General features: G+C 44.7%; 1 protein-coding gene across 6 annotated transcripts in view; it reads right to left on the bottom strand.

Annotated features, from left to right (window-relative positions):
- RACGAP1 (Rac GTPase activating protein 1) overlaps nt 1-12,528 on the bottom strand; it is a 34,906-nt gene extending 22,378 nt beyond the window's left edge. The window contains exons 1-2 of one of the 6 annotated variants that reach the window (XM_032143677.2): nt 12,362-12,528; nt 3,689-3,777 (exon numbers count right to left, since the gene is read on the bottom strand). In XM_032143677.2, coding sequence (XP_031999568.1) covers nt 3,689-3,773 — 85 coding nt within the window. In that variant the 5' untranslated portion in view covers nt 3,774-3,777; nt 12,362-12,528. Of the gene's footprint in view, nt 1-3,688; nt 3,778-6,803; nt 6,823-8,127; nt 8,147-12,361 lie in introns of those variants that run through there. The other 5 variants (XM_032143678.2, XM_032143676.2, XM_058433570.1 and 2 more) reach the window with 5 other exon arrangements.
- Between the last annotated feature and the right edge of the window lie 8,519 nt (nt 12,529-21,047).

The raw sequence follows: 21,047 nt of genomic DNA, 5'->3' as shown, positions 1-21,047 counted from the left end.
CTTGGGAGGCTGAGGCAGGAGAATCACTTGAACCTGGGAGGCGGAGATTGCAGTGAGCTGAGACTGCACCATCGCACTCCAGCCTGGGCAACAAGAATGAAACTTGTTTCAAAAAATAAAAATAAAAAATAAAAAAAGCCAACATTCCAAATTAGAGATCTGGAGAAGGAGATAAAATGTACCTCTATTTTATAATAGAAATAAATGGGAAGGTAAAAATTTGCTTATACAATAAAATCAGCATTTCCGTAAAAATAAATATCTTGGGGGGAGATTTTTGGCATAATCATTTCCCAAAGTATTTTCACAACTAATATCTCAATTTATGCCCAAATCCTCATAGCACTCCCACAAAGAAAATAAAGATGTTTAAATTCCTATTTTATAGGTGGAAAAACAGACACAGAAATAACAGGTAAAAGCCAGCACTAGTTATCAACACTCTTAAACCACAGATTCTTTCCTCTGCCCCCATATTCTATCAGCTGCCTCCTTCTACAGGTCTTATTATCACAATCTCTTCTACCCATTTCTCCCTACTTCCATCTTCACAACCACCATGCCAGTTAGGGCTGTTATTGCCTCTTTCCTGAGCTATGACAACCATGTAATTCCTAGTCAGTGTCCCAGCATCCACCTCTAATGCAGACTACACCTCTGCCAGGGTAATCTTTCCAAAGCACAGTTCTGATTATGTCACTCCCCCTTACTCCTAGTCCCCTCAAGTCCCACACCCTCTTGCCTCCGCTCAGGCTGTCACCTGATCTAAAATACCCCCTTTCATCTCCGCCTCTTGGGATTCTACCCTACAGCTAAAGCTCAGCTCAAACCCTTTCCTCCATGACACCATTTAGTCATCCCTTTCCCTCAACTCAAAAATGCTAGAAGCCCTGATAGGTTCTCACAAAGTATTTGCTGAATGAACCTGAGTTTTAAGATCTCTTATTCCATACTCTAGTCCCCACCACACTCTGATCCATCTTCTGAGATGATGTGACCTCAAAGAGAAACCTAATTAGTATGCCATTGTGGTTACTGAGCTGGTACCAGATGACAGGGTCATGCTGCAGCTATTAGAGAGAGAAAATAGAATATTGTTTTGAAAGGCCTGTAAGTGGATAAGAGCTATTAAAAACATCAATCAATTCAAAGAAAATATTGAATGGCATACGCAAGATACCACAGTAAGTACTATAGAAATAAAAAAAGTTCAAGACACAGTTCTTAACATTAACACCAGTGAGGCTGACTTGAGAGCAACATTTACTAAATTAGGTATTAATGAAAATCTGAAATAGCAGAGGATGGTAATACAAAGAGAAACTGGTATAGAATAATTCCCTTGAATCACGTCAGTACCATCATCCCCATTTTTCTTTCTTGCTAATTTATTTCCCAGACTGTTCCTCTCTTAGCACTTCCTTTTTCTCCCCAGCTCACCACGCCATCTCAATTCTCTTTATTATTTCCCCCCGGGGAAATGGAGTCTCACTGTCACCCAGGCTGGAGTGTAGTCGCATAATCATAGTTCACTGTAGCCTCAAACTCCTGGGCTCAAGTGATCCTTCAGCCTCCTGAGTATCTGGGACCACAGGCATGTGTCACCACACCCAGCTAATTTTTTTGTTTTTGAAACAGGGTCTCGCTCTGTCCCAGGCTGCAGTACAGGAGTGTGATCTCGGCTTACTGCAACCTCTGCCTCCCCAGTGATCCTCCCACCTCACCTCCCAGGTAGCTGGGATCACAGGAGCATGCCCACCACACCGGCTGTTTTTGTTTTGTTTTGTTTTGTTTTGTTTCTGTAGAGATGGGGTTTTTGTGGCTGGGTGCTCACACCTGTAATCCCAGCAATTTGGGAGGCTGTGGTGGGCAGATCACTTGAGGTCAGGAGTTCAAGACCAGCCTGGCCAACATGACAAAACCCCATCTCTACTAAAAACACAAAAATCAGCCGAGTGTGGTGGCGGACACTTATAATCCCAGCTACTCAGGAGGCTGAGGCAGGACAATTGCTTGAGCCAGGGAGGTGGAGGTTGCAGTGAGCCGAGATCACGCCACTGCACTCCAGCCTGGGTGACAGAGTGAGATTCTGTCTCAAAAAAAAAAAAAAAAAAAAAGAGATGGGGTTTTGCCATGTTGCCCAGGCTGGTCTCAAACTCCTGGACTCAATTGATCCACCCATCTCAGCCCCGCAAAGTGCTAAGATTACAGGCATGAGCCACTATGCCCGACCGCCAATATTTTCAGAGACAGTCTTGCTATGTTGCCCAAGCTGGTCTCAAACTCCTGGCCTCAAGTGATTCTTCTGCCTCAGCCTCCTGAGTAGCTGGGATTACAGGTGCAAGCCACCAAACCTGGCTCTCAATCCTTAATTATTTAGCATCAAATATATGAAGTAGGTGAAAGCAGATGCCTAGTATCTCTTTCAAAAAGAAATTACGGACTGGGCCTGGTGGCTCATGCCTATAATCCCAGCACTTTGGGAGGCAGAAGTGAGAGGACTGCTTGAGGCCAGGAGTTGGACACCAGCCTGGGTAAAATAGGGAGACCTTATCTCTACAAAAAAATTTTTAAGGCCAGGCGCGGTGACTCACGCCTGTAATCCCAGCACTTTGGGGGGCCGAGGCGGGCGGATCACGAGGTCAGGAGATCGAGACCATCCTGGCTAACACAGAGAAACCCCGTCTCTACTGAAAATACAAAAAAATTAGCTGGGCTTGGTGGCGGGCGCCTGTAGTCCCAGCTACTTGGGAGGCTGAGGCAGGAGAATGGCGTGAACCCGGGAGGTGGAGCTTGCAGTGAGCTGAGATTACACCACTGCACTCCAGCCTGGGCAACAGAGCGAGACTCCATCTCAAAAATAAAAAAAAAATTTTAAAAAGTAAAAAAAAAAAATTTTTTAAGAAGTAGCTGGGCATAGTGGTGCAACCTGGGTGACAGAGTGAGATTCTTAAAAAAAAAAAAAAAGAAAGAAGAAATTATGACTTTTTCCCACTTCAACTGAAAATGCTTTATAGAACACAAAGAAAATCCAGGATAAAAAATAGACAACTACTACTCTAAAGAAAAAAGCAACATCCTAGTAAATTTTTCCCAGTTCATGGCACAGAAAATAGTACCAACTCTTCAGTGGAAAAAGAATCTTGATAATAAAAAAGCAGCCGGGCACGGTGGCTCACGCCTGTAATCCCAGCACTTTGGGAGGCCAAGGCGGGCGGATCACCTGAGGTCAGAAGTTCAAGAATAGCCTGGTCAACATGGCAAAATCCCGTCTCTACTAAAAATACAAAAAATTAGCCGGGCGTGGTGGCGTGCATCTGTAATCCCTGCTACTCGAGAGGCTGAGACAGGGAATCGCTTGAACCCCGGGGAGCAGAGGTTGCAGTGAGCCGAGATGTCACCACTGCACTCCAGCCTGGGTGACAGAGAGAGACTCCATCTCAAAAAAATAAATAAAGATAATAAAAAAGCCTGGCTAAAACCTATTAAGAGCAGCTATAGAAAAGAATTTTAGTGACCATTTAGAATGAGTGCCCATTAGGCTTTGACCACGTAAGTGACCACTGCTTTCTTTTTAGGTAACCCAAATGAAAAACAACTTTAAGACTGGAAAATACTTCAGCTTTGTAAAAATTCCAAATTTGAAATCTGTTTTTCCTTTTGGACAGGCCAGCTCAGAATGACTTACGGAGTTCATTTCCTTCACTGAGAATCTCCGCCCGGCGCAGAAGCTGCTCAAACAGATTCCGCATATTCAGCATCATAGTATCCATCTTTCTGCCAAGAAATCAAATATACATTAGGGGTCCTGCCTTCTTGCCCACAACAAAAGATTCTATAGCAGTCCAGCCATCAGTGACCAACAACTGGACTCTTCCATTTATAACTACCATTATAAGAATCTCAAGCTAACAACAGATGTTTTGTGTGATTCTTATTATAAAAACAAACTTGGAATGTTTAAGACTCATCTGAAAATTAGAAAACCATTTCAGACCTTTGAATATAACAGCCCCTCCAATCACTTTGGAGCAGAAAACAAATAGGAAAGAGCATGTCAGTTCATTACTAAGTGACTGACCAACAACAAAATGTGGTTCTTTAAGTCAAGCCTATTGATTAATACTTTTGCCAGTTTATTCCTTGTGGGCTTTGAAGACCTACAATGTAACTTAAAATATCTATTTTTAATTTCATTTTTAGCTAATGCCCCTGTCGCAACTGCCTTTTAAAATGCAGGACATGGTCAGCACATTTTCTACCAAAAGCACAGATGACGTCACACGAGTGATTAAGTGGGAAAATCGCCAGCTCAGCAGCACAAGAATTATTTCTGTAATGCAGGGCTCTCTGCTGGGCTGCGTGCAGGAACTACGTCTAATAAATTTATACTAAGTAGAGGCAAAGGATTATGTTGTACCACATTCTGGCATCAGAAAGACAATACACCACCTTCACAGTTCGAAGGGCAAAGCAAAAATCATTTGCTACTGTGTCCTGTATAGTGAATTTCAGACTCTGTATTTCCCCCCAAAGGCCTGCTGATACTATAGAAGAAACAGTGTCGTTACAGGCGGTTCTATTCCAAATAGACTTTAACTGGGAACACTTTGAGGAAATAAGATCTTCGCTTAACAGTCAAGAAAGAAAGACATTAACTGGATGTTATGAAAACTATCAAGGAAACGAAATAAAAAGTCAAATTTCATTAGAAATTTAATGTCCTCAGAAATAGATTCTTATGTTTCTCTTAAGCAATGCTTCAACATTCTAGTCCATGTCCTTATTTCCTAAATAAAATTTTAAGAACTCTTACGAAGGATTAGTGATTTTGCAATGTTTATAAGATTGTACCACAAGCTATGACAGCAAGAAAAAAATACATAAAAAAGCAGAAAGGACAAAAATATATGAGCATAGGCTGGGCACGGCAGCTCACGCCTGTAATCCCAGCATTTTGGGAGGCCAAGGCGGGCGGATCACTTGAGGTCAGGGGTTCGAGACCAGCCTGGGCCAACATGGTAAAACCCTGTCTCTACTAAAAACACAAAAATTAGCTGGGCACAGTGATTTGCGCCTGTAATCCCAGCTACTTGGGCAGCTGAAGCAGGATGATCGCTTGAACCTGGGAGGCAGAGGGTGTAGTGAGCTAAGATGGTGCCACTGCACTCCAGTCTGGGTGCCAGAGTAAGACTCTGTCTCTTCAAAAACAAAAAAAGCTGGATATATATATATATATATATATACATAAAGTTATTTTATATTAAATGCTGCAGAATTATACATTTATACTCATATGATAATTGCTATAATAGAAAAAAAGTTCTCAGTTCCAAGCCTGGATGCAATATATACCTGAACCAGGGCCGGAAACCAAGATTTTCAAACGGCAAGTATCTGTTCTAAGCTACATAATCACAGCAAGCTGCTAAGCAACCAGACCAACAAATTTACTACAAAGATCTTTCTCTAAACTAAGAACAAAACTAAAAGGACAGCATTAAAACCGGCAGGAAGAGCTGTGGAATTCATGGAGATGCCATGGATTTAACAATATAACGAAATAGGCAACATACCCTAAGTGCTACAGGACAGAAACAGGGGCAGGACATTGGGTAGTCAATTCAAATGTTGATTTCCTTTGGCTCTCGTGAGGTAAAAATGGAAGACTCTAATCAGTAGTTTTAATATAAGGTATTGCTTTCTATCATCTTGGCATTCACTTATATATCGTGAGACTATAAGACAGCTCAATACCACAGCAAAACTTCTATCTGTCCAAGAATTCAAAAAGGAAAATTTCATGGTGCTAGGATGTTGAAAACTGGTTGTTTTAAAAAAAGCTTTTTTAGGGGGAGTTTTAAGTCTTAAATTACAATATAACCTGTTCTCTTGTCCATTTTTTTTTTTTTTTAAATTTTTTGAGATAGAGTCTTGCTCTGACCCCCAGGCCAGAGTGCACTGGCGCCACCTCAGCTGACTGCAACCTCTGCTTCCCAGGTTCAAGTGATTCTCTGGCCTCAGCCTCCTGACACTGTTCTACTCTTCCTGTTCATGTCCATGAACTACCCTACTCATTGACCTACCCTATGCCATACCCTACTGACTTCCAATTTTGATTTCCCTATTTTTATCATTCTCTCAGTCGCTCAGTTCCAAACTTCAGAATCACCTCTGGTTCCTCCCTTTCCCACAGCATAATCACTAAACCTTGTGTACTCTTCTCTCATGTATCTACCATACCCACCCCCTTATCACTTGCAGGTTGTCACCACTCACTTCAATTGCGCTCCCTGCCTCCAGTCTTTCCCCTACTGCTTCAGGTAGTTGCCACTCAGATACAAACTCTTTGCACTTGAATTAAACTTTACCATATGATTCTGCCCTGTGTCCCAGCTAGAATCTAAATTTGAGGGGAGAAACCTTACATGTGGCACTACTATATTACACACGCAAGCATGTAGTATTTAATATGATGCTCACACAAAAAAGTTGATAAATGTTAATTCAGAGAACAAACACACACATATCTGTGACGCTGTGGTCAAAAGAATTTCCATTCTACCTCAACATCAACGTGTAATATAATTTAAAGCAAAAAGAACAGTTAAAAGCGGGAGAGGGAGCAGAAGTCCTGGGACAAGATGGGTGTGGTGGTGCGTGCCTGTAGTCCCACCTACTCAGGAGGCTGAGGTGGGAGGATCACTTGAGTCTAGGAGTTTGAGACCACCCTTATCATCACAAGATCCCCTTCTCTTAAAATAAATAAATAAATAAATAAATAATTAGGTCCTGGGACAAACCTTTAGCTCTTCTATCTACCAGTGGTATAATCTTCAGTAAATCACTTAAATTCCAAGACTCATCTATAAAGTGAAAACAATAACACTTGCTCTATTTACCTCATAGAATATTAAAAAAATTTTAAAATGTATAAGTTTACAATCTTACTACCAAAATATAAGGTATCTTTTAGTTGGTATGAAGTGAGTTTCTTTTGTTTAGGTTTGGTTTTGGTCTGATAGTTGTTACTTCCATCCTAAAACAGTGATTCTCAAATTTAGGTGTTTTTCCCCCTTAGGCTGTCTCCAAATAAGGATATCACTAAATTCAGAATTTTAGACCATTTTAAAAAATAATACTATACAATTAGAAAGAAAAGAATCCAGTATTTACTCGGTGCTTTGAAATGATTCAGACACTAGACACTTCACGTATACTTTTTCTTTAAGTGAATTTGACTTTTTCTTTGAGACGGTATCTCGCTCTGTCACCCAGGCTGGAGTGCAGTAGCACCATCTCGGTTCACTGCAACTTCCATTTTCAGGGTTCGAGTGATTCTCCTGCCTCAGCCTCCCAAGTAGCTGGGATTACAGGTGCCCACCACAAGGCCCGGCTAATTTTTTTTTGTATTTTTAGTAGAGATGGAGTTTCACCATGTTAGCCAGGCTGGTCTCGAACTCCTGACCTCTAGCAATCTGCTTGCCTCGGCCTCCCAAAGTGCTGGGATTACAGGCGTGAGACACCATGCCTGGCCTCACTAACCTGGCCTCACTAATTGTCTCCATTTTACAGACAATGGGCAACTAAGGCCAGAGACCTTTAATTAACTAATAAATGTCAAGCTCTCATTGAAACCCAGGTCTGAGTCCAAAATCTATATTCTCTCCAACCCAACACATCGAAGAGATGATATGTTACAAAAATATCAATTAGACCATATATGTTGCAGACCTACTCAGAGACCTCCCCCAAACCATAACATGTCATATAAACAGCAACACATATAAAACACAAATTATAGCTGGAACCCAGACCAAGAAGAATCAAGGAAACAGCAAAATTTGACCAGGTCTAGGCTTTTAAACAAGCTGTTCTAGATGAGGTTTGCTGCTTCTGAAGAGTTATTTTTTCCTCTAACATAGATTTACTTAGGGTAATCCAAAAATGGCACTAGCAGAATATAATCCTCTTCTCTTTATATGCTAGGGGACCATATATTTTTATTAACATTCTACAGAAGTGACTCTCAGGAATTATTTATAGATGACAAAAATATCTTTCTATATCAGTACTAACTCTGATATCTCAGCCAAATTGTAACTCAAAAAGCTAAAATTTACTCACCCTATTCAACGTCAATTGAAAATAGTTGTAATTTTCCTGCTGGGTCACATTTTCACCCTCATGAATACTTGTTTATTTCCCCCCATGTATTATTTAGTCCACAGCTAGGAGATATACTAATGTGAAAGGAAACAAAAACAAAGTCATATTGTAGTACATTGCTTTTGCAGCTGTAAAACAGCTGTCACTTTCCACAACAGAGACTGCTGCCTTTCGGGAAAGCTGAAACGATCCCTGTGTGCAGCAAGAAAATCAGTTTGTGGAGCATTTAAACCAAAAGGTGCTAGAGAATCTCAGCTGTTATTGATGGGGAGCCCCAGAGGTGGAGAAGTCACTATGTTACAGATTCCCAATCTGTGAGTATCCCTAAGGGAGCAATCTGGAAACACCATGAAAGAGTCTCAGCTGGATGTGATTGCTTTGAGCCCCCAATTTAATTTCAATCACCCAGCCAAGAGATAGATATCGTCCTTCAGAATAACAGACTATTACAGATCCTACTGTAGGGTATCCTGGGAAAAGTCGCTATCCTCTTCCTCCTCCTCCTTCAAACATTATTAAGAGACCTATATATCAGGTTTTTTAGATGCATCCAGGGTGTTAAATACTTTAAGACAAAGCAATGAAAGGTTGCTGGAGTTTTTCAGGAAAGTGTTTTAATGAAAAACTTTCCCACAAACGTTGCTAAATCTGGAGATTTCCAAGAAATCAACAATATAGATTCCCTGCTGTCAAGGAAAACCATTATCAAAGATAATCTCAGTACTTTAAGATCCTTTCATAGGAACACATTTGAGGACAATGTGAGGACAATTCTTTTCCTGAATGTCCAGCTTCTGCTTCACTGTATCGAAAGTCTCTAATACAACTGGCGGACAGAAGGATTATCTTGAAACCAAATGTTCTTTATAAGCAAATAACTTGCAGAGAGTAAACAAAATGTTCTCAATCCAACATGAAGACTAAAATAAGGAAGGGAAGATTTGAATTGTGATTTTTCAGAAAATTACTAGAAGTTCAGCATACTAAATACCTCTTTTTTTCCCTGTGAATTCTTCCTATTCTGGTCTTCCATCCTTCAAGGTCTAGAATAAGTCTCACCAATTCACTGAAGCCTTCCCTAACCATTTCAGTCCAAAATGATTTCCTTTATTATCTATAACATTCATTTAGCAGATACAAAAATACTGTTTATTATTAATCTTCTATGTTCAAAAAATTAACAGTAAAACAGGCTAGGTGCAGTGGCTCACGCCTGTAATCCCAGCACTTTGGGAGGCCGAGGCAGATGGATCACCTGAGGTCAGAGTTTGAGACCAGCCTGATCAACACGGAGAAACCCTGTCTCCACTAAAAATACAGAATTAGGCAGGGGTGGTGCGTGCCTGTAATCCCAGCTACTTGGGAGGCTGAGGCAGGAGAATCGCTTGAACCTGGGAGGTGGAGGTTGCAGTGACCCAAGATGGTGCCAGTGCACTCCAGCCTGGGCAACAAGAGTGAAACTCTGTCTCAAAAACAAACAAACAAAAAATAGCAAAACAAAAATCTCACTACCCTAAACAACTATATGTACCACCTGATCTAATCTTTGCCCATTTCACACTCTTATTTCATGGTGTTACAATCATATGTTACATATAATTTTGTGTTTTGCTTCTATCATGTTTCCATTAAGTTCTAAAGAGTTGATGAACAACTGTTTAACTATTCTCTTCTTTGGACGTTTAGGTCATTTCCAGTTTTTCACTTACCTCTGCCTGGAATCTCTTGCATGGTCACTCTCTCACCTCAAATATCTTTACTCAGATGCTGCTTTCTCAGTGAGGCCTTTCCATCCTGTTGTAAATTGCAGCCTTTCTCTAACATTACCCTGCTTTACTCTGTTCCAAAGCACTTCTCTCCATCTAACATACTTACATATTTATTCCGTTTATTGTCTGTTTCTCCTCTAGCTTAAGTTCCAAGAAAGCAGAGATTTTTGTGTTTTCTTCCCTGATGCCTAGAACAGTACCCGACATTTGGTAAATGACTAATAAATATTTGGTGAATAAATGAATTGAGCATTCCTATGGACAGTATTTTTCTTCAGGTGACTGTGTTCCTTAGAATAGATTTCCAAGGCTAGGAGTGCTATATTAGGGTGTAAAAACCTTTTATGGCTCTTAATAGTGCCAAAATGTTTTCTAAAAGGGATGTACAGTACTAATGTACAGTACTCTCAACAATGTATAGGCTTACCAGACTCACCAGTTATCTTAAGTTCTGTTACCCCAAATTAACTGCACATTCTTTAAGACCAAATAAGACTGTCTTCTACTTAAACTTTGCACTTAAGAAATACCTATTGAATGAAAGTAAACAGGCCGGGCGTGGTGGCTGACGCCTCTAATCCCAGCATTTTGGGAGGCCAAGGCAGTCTGATCACATGAGGCCAGGAGTTCAAGACCAGCCTGGCCAACATGGTGAAACCGTATCTCTATTAAAAATAAAAAATTAGCCAGGCATGGTGGTGCACACCTGTAATTCCAGCTGCTCCGGAGGCTGAGGCAGAAGAATCACTTGAACCTGGGACGCAGAGTTTGCAGTGAGCCGAGATCGCACCACTGCACTTCAGCCTGGACCACAGAGCAAGACTCCTTCTCAAAAAAAAAAAAAAAAAAAGAAAAGAAAAAGAAAAAAAAAGTAAACTAGTACAACTTTTATGGAAAACAGTATGGAGACTTCTCAAAGAACTAAAAATGGAACTACCGTTCGATCCAGCAATCCCACTAATGGGTATAAGGGTAAGAAATCAGTATATCGGCCGGGCGCGGTGGCTCACGCCTGTAATCCCGGCACTTTGGGAGGCCGAGGTGGGCAGATCAGGAGGTCAGTAGATCAAGGCCATCCTGGCTAACACGGTGAAACCCCGTCTCTACTAAAAATACAAAAAATTAGCCGGGCGTGGTGGCGGGCGCCGATAGTCCCAGCTACTCAGGAGGCTGAGGCAGAATGGCGTGAACCCGGGAGGCGGAGCTTGCAGTGAGCCGAGATCGCACCACTGCACTCCAGCTTGGGCGACAGAGCAAGACTCCGTCTCAAAAAAAAAGAAAGAAATCAGTATATCAAAAAGACCCCTGCATTGATATTTTTATCGCAGCAGAATTTACAATAGCAAAGATACGGTATCAACCTAAGTGTTCATCAACGGAGGATTGGATAAAGAAAATGTAATATATAGACAGACATACACAGAATACTACTCAGCCATAAAAAAGAATGAAATCACGTCTTTTGCAGCAACATGGATAGAACTGGAGGCCATTCTCTTCAGTGAAATAACTCAGAATGTCAAATACCGCATGTTCTCACTTATAAGTGAAAGCTAATCAGTGGGTACACAGACATACAGAGTGGAATAATACACACTGGAGAATACAAAAGATGGGAAGGTGGAGGGGACTGAGGGTTCAAAAACCACGTATTGGGTACAATGTTCACTATTTGAGTGATGGGGACACTGAGAGCGCAGACCTCACCACGACGCGATATATGTATGTAAGAAATCTGCACTTGTACCCCCTAAATATACAATTTTTTAAAAATCCCCTCCAAAAAATAAACACCTATTGAATGATTAAGCTACAGGAAAGGCGCCTTCTCTAAACACCTACAATAACTCGGAAAGCTTATTTACCCGACACATTAGAAAGATACTGCTTTCTCAAAAAAAAAAAAAAAAAAAAAAGGCTTATCTACCCACCTACCCCCCCTTTCCTACACACACCTCTCGGCCTGCGAATGAAATCCTGTGAAGAGAAATGTACGTGAAAGTGTACAAGGAAGGCCTCGTTGTTACTGAGGCTAAGAATTAGGATGAGAAGGACAAGATGTCATTGCCTCCCTAGACACACGCGACCCACGAAGTAGAGGGGCTCCAGTGCAGGCCGTCCGGGCCTCTCAAACACCAGGGCGCTTCCCTTCGAAAACGGTGGGGTGTCACTCCAGCCACTCGTAAACTCGTATCTAACTGAGAGACTCTTCTTTAGGATGACTCCTGCCCTGGTCCAGCCACCACCTCAAAAAGATGCCCCCGGCTCTCCACAAAACCCGGAGCCAAGACAGAAGCCCCCGACCCTCCCAGGCCACGTCCATTCGGCCTGCCCCGACCCCCGCCCCAGAAAAGCCCGAGTGGAGAGGCTGTGGCTGCCGGCCTGTCCCGCCGTCCCGGACCCCCGCGGCGGCCACGGCTCACCACACGAACACTCTGCTTCCTATCACAATCCAGCGCCAGACGCACCTGGTCTGGCACCCCCACTACTCACTTCAGTCAGCCCGGCCCCACCTGGGCCGCCCTTCACTTCGCTCCGCGCCTCACCCAACGGCAGGGCAGCGCCGCGCCGCCAGCTCCGGTTTGAAAACCTTCACCAACCAATCACAGAGAAATTTATTCATCCCGCGCCGTCCCTCTACGGTGTGACGTAAGCGTCAGGGTCACGCGGAGGTGACGGGAACGGGCATGCGCATTCTGACAAAGCGAAGCCAAAGATGGCCATTTTGACTAATGTCAACGGTTTTTGTTTTTTTGTTTTTTTGCGGTGCCCTTTCCGGAAGTCATTCAGGATGCCATATTGACTAAGGGCAAGTGGTACTTCTTGAGTGCAAATCATTCTTGGTCTCACTGTCTGCGGGACTAGGGCCCTTGGAAACGATTAACTGAACAATGTCAGGTCTCACAGTAGAATCGGAAGAATACCAGGAGTTAGAACAGCAGTTACTTTCAAGCACATTCGCTGAGCTATATTATCCCTTCCACTGATGTATCCATTCAGACTTTTATCTGACACACATTAAGTGAGCCCACATCATAACAAGCACTCCACTGGGAATCGGAAAAATAAAGATGGTATGGTCTCTACCGTCCAGTAGCTACGAATGGAGGCGATAGCTTGAGGAAACAAAAATAAATACAAAATGAAAATAAAATACTATAATTCCATTTAATAAACGTTATTTAGAACTTGGCATTGTGCTAGCACAGGAGTTTTCATGCGTTTTAAAAACTCTGGACCCACAGTGAGAAATACATTTTACGTTACAACCGGGTAATGAAAACTCTGCTCATCCTTACTACACGCAAAGTACCCAGAACTCACTACTCAACAACGCGTGGCTACCCGCAATTTGGAGCATACCAGAAGCACTGTGGTTTAAAGGAAAGATCACTTACTGTCACAATGGTCCTTAATTAAAAAAAAAAAAAAAGAAAAGAAAGATCACAGATTTGGGGGAGGGAGATTAGGGAGATGTTGGTCAAGAGATACAAAATTTCAGTTAGAGGAAAATTTAGATCTATTGTACAACACAGTGACTGTAGTTAATAACAATGTATAATGCATTTGAAAATTGCTAAGAGTAGATCTTAAATGCTCTCACCCCACACCTCAATAAAGTTAATGGATGTTAATTCGCTTGATTTAGTCATTCCACAGTGTATACATATATCAAAACGTCACCATAAATATATAAAATTGTATTTTATCAAAAAAACACATCACAAATTTTGTAACCCGAAAACTTGACTCTTTTAGAGACAGGGTCTTAATCTGTCACCCAGGCTGGAGTGCAGTGGCACAATTATAGCTCACTGCAAATACGAACTCCTACACTCAAGGGATCCTCCCTCATACCTAGGACTAGAGGCACATGCTCAAAGTAATTCTTTTGCTTATCTTTTGTAAAGAAGGGTCTCACTATGTTGTCCAGGCTAGTCTTGAACTCCTGGCCTTAGGTGATCCTCCCACCTGAGCCTCCCAAAGCACTGGGATTACAGGCATTAGCACTCCACCTGGCCTTGAACAATAGCAGGTGTTCCACTGACCCACCCATATTACCACTTTTTAATGCTTCTGTACTTCACTTCCTCCAAGTATAAAGTAGAAATAATAATCCCATCTCTATCTCACAGGTTTATTCCCAGATCAACTGAGACACAGTGTGGTACACTATCAAAGTTTATACTTGGTAAATTGTAATACAGATTATTATTATTATTAAGAAAGGGATGAAGAAAGAAAACATGAACTGTGCATTTGTTATCCCATTTAATCCTCCTAACAACCTTTCAAGGTCGGGGCATTCATTGATTGCATTAGCCTGTGCCTCCTAAGATACCTATAATACAATGAAATAAGTAGGACAAAGACATGTATAAAGTGCTTTAGGAGCACAGACAAGGAAGCAATTAATCCTATCTGGGGAGTGGGAGTGTTAAAAAAGCCTACAGAGACTTGACATCAGAGCTGGGTCTTGTGTGAATAGGAATTTACAGGAGAGAAGGGAGTGGAAAATTACTAGCAATAGGAAGATCATGTTGTGTGTGGAATTAGTGGGTTCTTGGTCTCACTGACCAAGAATGAAGCCGCAGACCCTCGCGGTGAGTGTTACAGCTCTTAAGCTGGCGCGTCCGGAGTTGTTCGTTCCTTCTGATGTTCGGATGTGTTCGGAGTTTCTTCCTTCTGGTGGGTTCGTGGTCTCGCTGGCTCAGGAGTGAAGCTGCAGACCTTCGCAGTGAGTGTTACAGCTCATAAAAGCAGTATGGACCCAAAGAGTGAACAGTAACAAGATTTACTGCAAAGAGCAAAAGAACAAAGCTTCCACAATGTGGAACCGGACCCGAGTGGGTTGCCACTGCCGGCTCCGGCAGCCTGCTTTTATTCTCTTATCTGGCCCCACCCACATCCTGCTGATTGGTAGAGCCAAGTGGTCTGTTTTGACAGGGCGCTGATTGGTGCATTTACAATCCTTGAGCTAGACATAAAGGTTCTCCAAGGCCCCACCAGAGCAGCCAGATACAGAGTGTCGATTAGTGCACTCACAAACCTCGAGCTAGACACAGGGTGCTGATTGGTGTGTTTACAAACCTTGAGCTAGTCATAAAGGTTCTCCAAGGCCCCACCAGAGCAGCTAGATACAGTGTCGATTGGTGCATTCACAGACCCTGAGCTAGACACAGGGTGCTGATTGGTGTATTTACAATCCCTGAGCTAGACGTAAAGGTTCTCCACGTCTACACCAGACTCAGGAGCCCAGCTGGCTTCACCCAGTAGATCCTGCACCGGGGCTGCAGGTGGAGCTGCCTGCCAGTTGCGCTCGCACTCCTCAGCCCTTGGGTGGTTGATGGGACTGGGCGCCATGGAGCAGGGGGTGGCGCTCGTCGGGGAGGCTCCGGCCGCACAGGAGCCCACGGAGGCGGGGGAAGGCTCAGGCATGGCGGGCTGCAGGTCCGAGGCCTGCCCCGTGGGAAGGCAGCTAAGGCCTGGCGAGAAATCGAGTGCAGCGCCGGTGGGCTGGCACTGCTAGGGGACCCAGTACACCCTCTGCAGCCGCTGGCCCGGGTGCTAAGTCCCTCATTGCCTGGGGCCGGCAGGGCCGGCCGGCTGCTCTCTGAGTCCGGGGCCCGCCAAGCCCACCCCCACCCGGAACTCCAGCTGGCCCGCAAGCGCCGCGCGCAGCCGTGGTTCCTGCTCGCGCCTCTCCCTCCACACCTCCCTGCAAGCTGAGGGAGCTGGCTCCCACCTTGGCCAGCCCAGAAAGGGGCTCACACAGTGCAGCAGTGGGCTGAAGGGCTCCTCAAGTACCGCCAAAGTGGGAGCCCAGGCAGAGGAGGCGCTGAGAGCAAGTGAAGGCTGTGAGGACTGCCAGCATGCTGTCACCTCTCAATGTGACCTCTGAAGAATGAGGCAAGTATATATTTAATAAATACACAAAGCCAGGCGCAGTGGCTCATGCCTGTAATCCCAGCACTTTGGGAAGCTGAGGCGGGTGGATCGCGAGGTCAGGAGTTCGAGACCAGCCTGGCCAACATAGTGAAACCCCATCTCCACTAAAAATACAAAAATTAGCCAGGCGTGGTGGCAGATGCCTGTAATCCCAGCTACTCGGGAGGCTGAGGCAAGAGAATCGCTTGAACCTGGGAGGCAGAGGTTGCAGTGAGCCGAGATCATGCTACTGCACTCCAGCCAGGGCAACAGGGCGTGACTCCATCTCAAATCAATCAATCAATCAATCAATACACAAGAAAGCATTTATGAAGGTTTAGGCTGTGAAGGAACATTTACCTCAACTTTCAGGTGATGTTGGGGGTTCAGTGAGTGTGATGCTTCTTGAGTAGCTTTGGCCTGAGAAGGAAAAGGAGAGACTGGCAAAGTAGGATGAGACCACACTAGGAAGGGATTGGACTTGATCCTGTAACGGACTCAATGACAAGACAATGGGACTTGGACTGACTTGACTGATTTGTCTTTGGATAGAACATATGCTAAAATGGCAAGCAGGATTGTCTGGAAAGGGAAAAATGTAAAGGTAGACTATTTAGGCCAGTGGCAGTGGGGATGACAAGGAGGGGACAGGTGGGAAAGATATTTATGAAATCAATCAATGAAATGAAATGGACTTATTAAATGATTGGACCTCAAGGGTGAGGGAGAGAAGCAGGGGAGTGTAGAATGCCTCAGCTTTCTCTCTTTCCCTTACACTTCAATTACTGAGTGAAACTCCTAAGTACAGATCTCTTGTGTGTGCCCACTTTTCTCCTTCCTCCTGTCACTACCCTTGTCCAATTTGGTAGTCCAACCCAGTGAAACTGTTTGCCCTCCCTTGCATTCTTTACTCAAGTGATCTTTTAAAAATGCAATTATGGCTGGGCGAGTTGGCTCATGCCTGTAATCCCAGCACTTTGGGAGGCCGAGGCCTGTGGATCTCTTGCGGTCAGGAGTTCAAGACCAGCCTGGCCAACATGGTGAAAACCCGTCTCTACTAAAAATGCAAAAAAAATTAGCCGAGTGTGCTGGTGGGTGCCTGTAATCCCAGCTACTTGGGAGGCTGAGGCAGGAGAATTGGTTGAACCTGGGAGGCAGAGGTCGCAGTGAGCTGAGATCGTGCCATTGCACCCCAGCCTGGGTGACAGAGCAAGACTGTCTCAAAAAAATAAAAATAAAAATGCAATTATGGCAGGGCACAGTGGCTCACACTTGTAATCTCAGCACTTTGGGAGGCCAGGGCAGGCAGATCACCTGAGGTCAGGAGTTCAAGACCAGCCTGGCCAACAGGGTTAAACCCTGTCTCTACTAACAACACAAAAGTTAGGCCGGGCACGGTGGCTCATGCCTGTATTCCCAGCACTTTGGGAGGCCGAGGTGGGCGGATCACGAGGTCAAGAGATCGAGACCATCTTGGCCAACATGGTGAAACCCTGTCTCTACTAAAATACAAAAAATTAGCCAGGCGTGGCGGCGTGTGCCTGTAGTCCCAGCTACTTGGGAGGCTGAGGCAGGAGAATGGCTTGAACCCAGGAGGCAGACGTTGCAGTGACCCGAGATCGCGCCACTGCACACCAGCCTGGCGACAGAGCAAGACTCCATCTCAAAAACAAACAAACAAACAAAAAACAACAGTTAGCCAGGCACGGTGGTGTGTGCTTGTAATCCCAGCTACTCGAGAGGCTGAGGCAGGAGAATCTCTTGAACCCGGGAGACAGAGGTTGCAGTGAGCCGAGATTGTGCCACTGCCCTCCAGCCTGGGTGACAGTGCAAGTCACTGTCTCAAAAAATAAAATTTAATTTAATTAAAAAAAAATTTGAGGGCCGGGCATGGTGGCTCATGCCTGTAATCCCAGCACTTTGGGAGGCAGAGGTGGGCAGATCACGAGGTCAGGAGATCGTGACCATCCTGGTTAACATGGTGAAACCCCATCTCTACTGAAAATACAAAAAATTAGCTGGGCGTGGTGGCAGGCGCCTGTAGTCCCAGCTACTCGGGAGGCTGAGGCAGGAGAATCGCTTGAACCTGGGAAGCGGAGGTTGCGGTGAGCTGAGATTGTGCCACTGCACTCCAGCCTGGGCAACAGAGCAAGACTCCATCTCAAAAAAAAAAATTAAAAATTAAAATGCAATTCTACTACAGAAATGGTAACTATGTGAAGTGATGCATAGTTTAATTAATGAGCTAGATTTGGCCAGACATGCTGTGGCTCACGCCTGTAATCCCAGTGCTTTGGGAGGCTGAGATCTAGGATCACTAGAGGCCCAGAGTTCAAGACCATCCTGGGGAATATATAGAGACCTCCTCTCTACAAAAAACTGAAAAATTAGGCTCCTGTGCCTATGGAGTAGCCATTCATTTATTCCTTTATTTTCTTAACAAACTTGCTTTCATTTAAAACAAACAAACTAGCTGAATGTAGTGGGCTTGGCTGTAGTCCAGCTACTTGCAAGCCTGAGGCAGGAAGATCACTTGAGCCCCGGGGTTCAAGGCTGCAGTGGGCTATGATTGCACCACTGCACTCCAGCCTGAGTGACAGAGCAAGACCTTGTCTCAAAAAAAAAAAAGAAGCTATATTTAATAATTCCATAATATATGTACAGGCCGGAAGCATGTGGTAGCTCATGCCTGTAATCCTAGCACTTTGGGAGGCTGAGGGGGGTGGATCACTTGAGGCCAGGAGTTTGAGAACAGCCTGGCCAACATGGTGAAGCCCTGTCTCTACTAAAAATACAAAAATTAGCCGGGCATGGTGGCACATGCCTATAATCCCAGCTACTCGGGAGGCTGAGGTAGGAGAATTGCTTGAACACGGAAGGCAGAGGTTGCAGTAACCCGCGATCGCGCCACTGCACTCCAGACTGGGCGACAGAGTGAAACTCTGTCTCAGAAACAAAACAAAACAAAAACCATAATATATATATACATTATACTTCAAAACATCATGTTGTACATGATAAATACGTACAATTTTATGTCTTTTTTTTTTTTTTTTTTTTTTTGTGAGACGGAGTTTTGCTCTTTCACCCAGGCTGGAGTGCGATGGCATGATCTTGGCCCACTGCAACCTCCGCCTCCCAGGTTCAAGAGATTCTCCTGCCTCAGCCTCCAGAGTACCTGGGATTACAGGCGCCCGCCACCACACCTGGCTACTTTTTGTATTTTTAGTAGAGATGGGGTTTCACCATGTTGGCCAGGCTGGTCTCAAACTGGTGACCTCAGGTGATCCATCTGCCTTGGTCTCCCAAAGTGCTAGGATTATAGATGCCACCGCACCCGGCCAATTTTTAAAAATAAACTTGAAAAAAATTTTTTAAGTAAAAATGTGATTCTAATCATATATCTCCCTTGCTTAAAATCCTTAATGACTTCAACTTGCCTTCTAATAAAGACCAAAATTCTGCCACGTGCGGTGGCTCACCCCTGTAATCCCAACACTTTGGGAGGCTGAGGCAGGCAGATCATTTGAGGTCAGGAGTTCAAGACCAGCCAGGCCAACACGGTGAAACCCCGTCTCTACTAAAAATACAAAAAAGTTAGCTGGGCGTTGTGGTGTGTGCCTGTACTCTCAGCTACTCAGGAGACTGAGGCAAGAGAATTGCTTGAACCTGGGAGGTGGAGGCTGCAGTGAGCCGAGATTGCACCACTGAACTCCAGCCTGGGCAACAGAGCAAGACTCCATCTCAAAAAAAAAAAAAAACAAAAAACACCAAAATCCTTCACAAGGCCCTCCTGGGCTGCTTTTTCTCGCCCCTCTAGCTGCACTGCCCAACGCTCGTTTGCAGTTCCTCCACACACCTGGCTACCATTTCCACCTGGGGCCTTCACCCTTCCCTGTGCCCCAGCACTCTCCTGAACTTCCAGTGCCTCTTCACCAGGATAAGTTCTACTCACCCTCTAGACAGCTTAAACTTAAATGCTGATGCCTGGGTCCGTGCCTTTGCCATAAACTCCCGCAGCACTGTGTTCTCTCCCTTTCATATTCCTGATTCGTTTAGTCTTCCTGGTTCTTCCAGTCACTGTTACATGGCCTTCCACAGGTTAGCTGTGGCTTGACTCGCTCATCTATAAATGGAAATCATAATAATAATACCGCACTTTGGGAGGCCAAGGAGGGTGGATCACAAGGTCAGGAGTTCAAGACCAGACTGGCCAACCTGATGAAACCCCATCTCTACTAAAAATACAAAAATTAGCCTGGTGTGGTGGCACGTGTGCCTGTAGTCCCAGCTACTTGGGAGGCTGAGGCAGGAGAATTGCTTAACCTGGGAGGCAGAGGTTGCAGTGAGCCAAGATCGTGTCACAGCACTCCAGCCTGGGTGACAGAGCGAGACTCTGTCTCAAAAATAAATAAATAATAATAATAATAATACCTATTTCCTAGGGTCGTCGAGAGGAATAAATGAGTTACCCTTATAAAACACTTAGCACAGTTCCTGGCCCACCGTAAACACTCTGCAATGCCTATTTTCCCTACTAGACTATGAACTTCCAGAGAAGAAGGGATGGTACTCCTTCCATGTACTAGTCTTGCTTTTGCAGCTCCAATAAATAGCTGTGTCATGGAGGTGAGTTAAGTTCAGTAGGACGGTGTCCCAAATAATGGATGGGGGTTGGAGACTCTGTCTCTCTTACACCTCCCTCTACCCAAAATACCACCCACCCTTCCAATTCCTCTCAGTCTCCTTCCCTGCTGCACCTGCCCCAGTGAGAAGGCAGCAAAGGAAAAGTGTGTGTGTGTGTGTGTGTGTGTGTGTGTGTGTGTGTGTGTGTGAAGCGGGGTGGCGTGGGGAGGGGGCGGGGAGGCGCGGGTTCCTAACTCCCTTTCTTCCCAAACTGTAGCTTCCAGGGTAGGGAGGGATCCTGCGGCTGCACTTGTAACCGGAGAAGCTTGAGAGCTTTGAGAGCTGGTGCCAGAAAGCTTGGGTTCGATTCCCGGCTCTGCCACTTAGGAGAGGTGCACTATCCGGTTATTTAATCTCCCGTGTCCGTGTCCGGCGAGACCCGCGCTCTGGGTGCTTCCGAGGTGCGGGAGAGGTCAGTCTGGAACGCGCCTGTTATCCGGCGCAGGGGCGGCAAGCGGGGGCGCCCCCCGCCCACGTGCTCCCCCACGCCCGGGC

The sequence above is a fragment of the Hylobates moloch genome, unplaced genomic scaffold (assembly GCF_009828535.3).
Source record: "Hylobates moloch isolate HMO894 unplaced genomic scaffold, HMol_V3 SCAFFOLD_22, whole genome shotgun sequence".
In the NCBI taxonomy this organism is placed as follows: Eukaryota; Metazoa; Chordata; class Mammalia; order Primates; family Hylobatidae; genus Hylobates; species Hylobates moloch.
The sequence above is the reverse complement of the archived record's forward strand: the minus strand, read 5'-3'. Positions and strand labels throughout refer to the sequence as shown.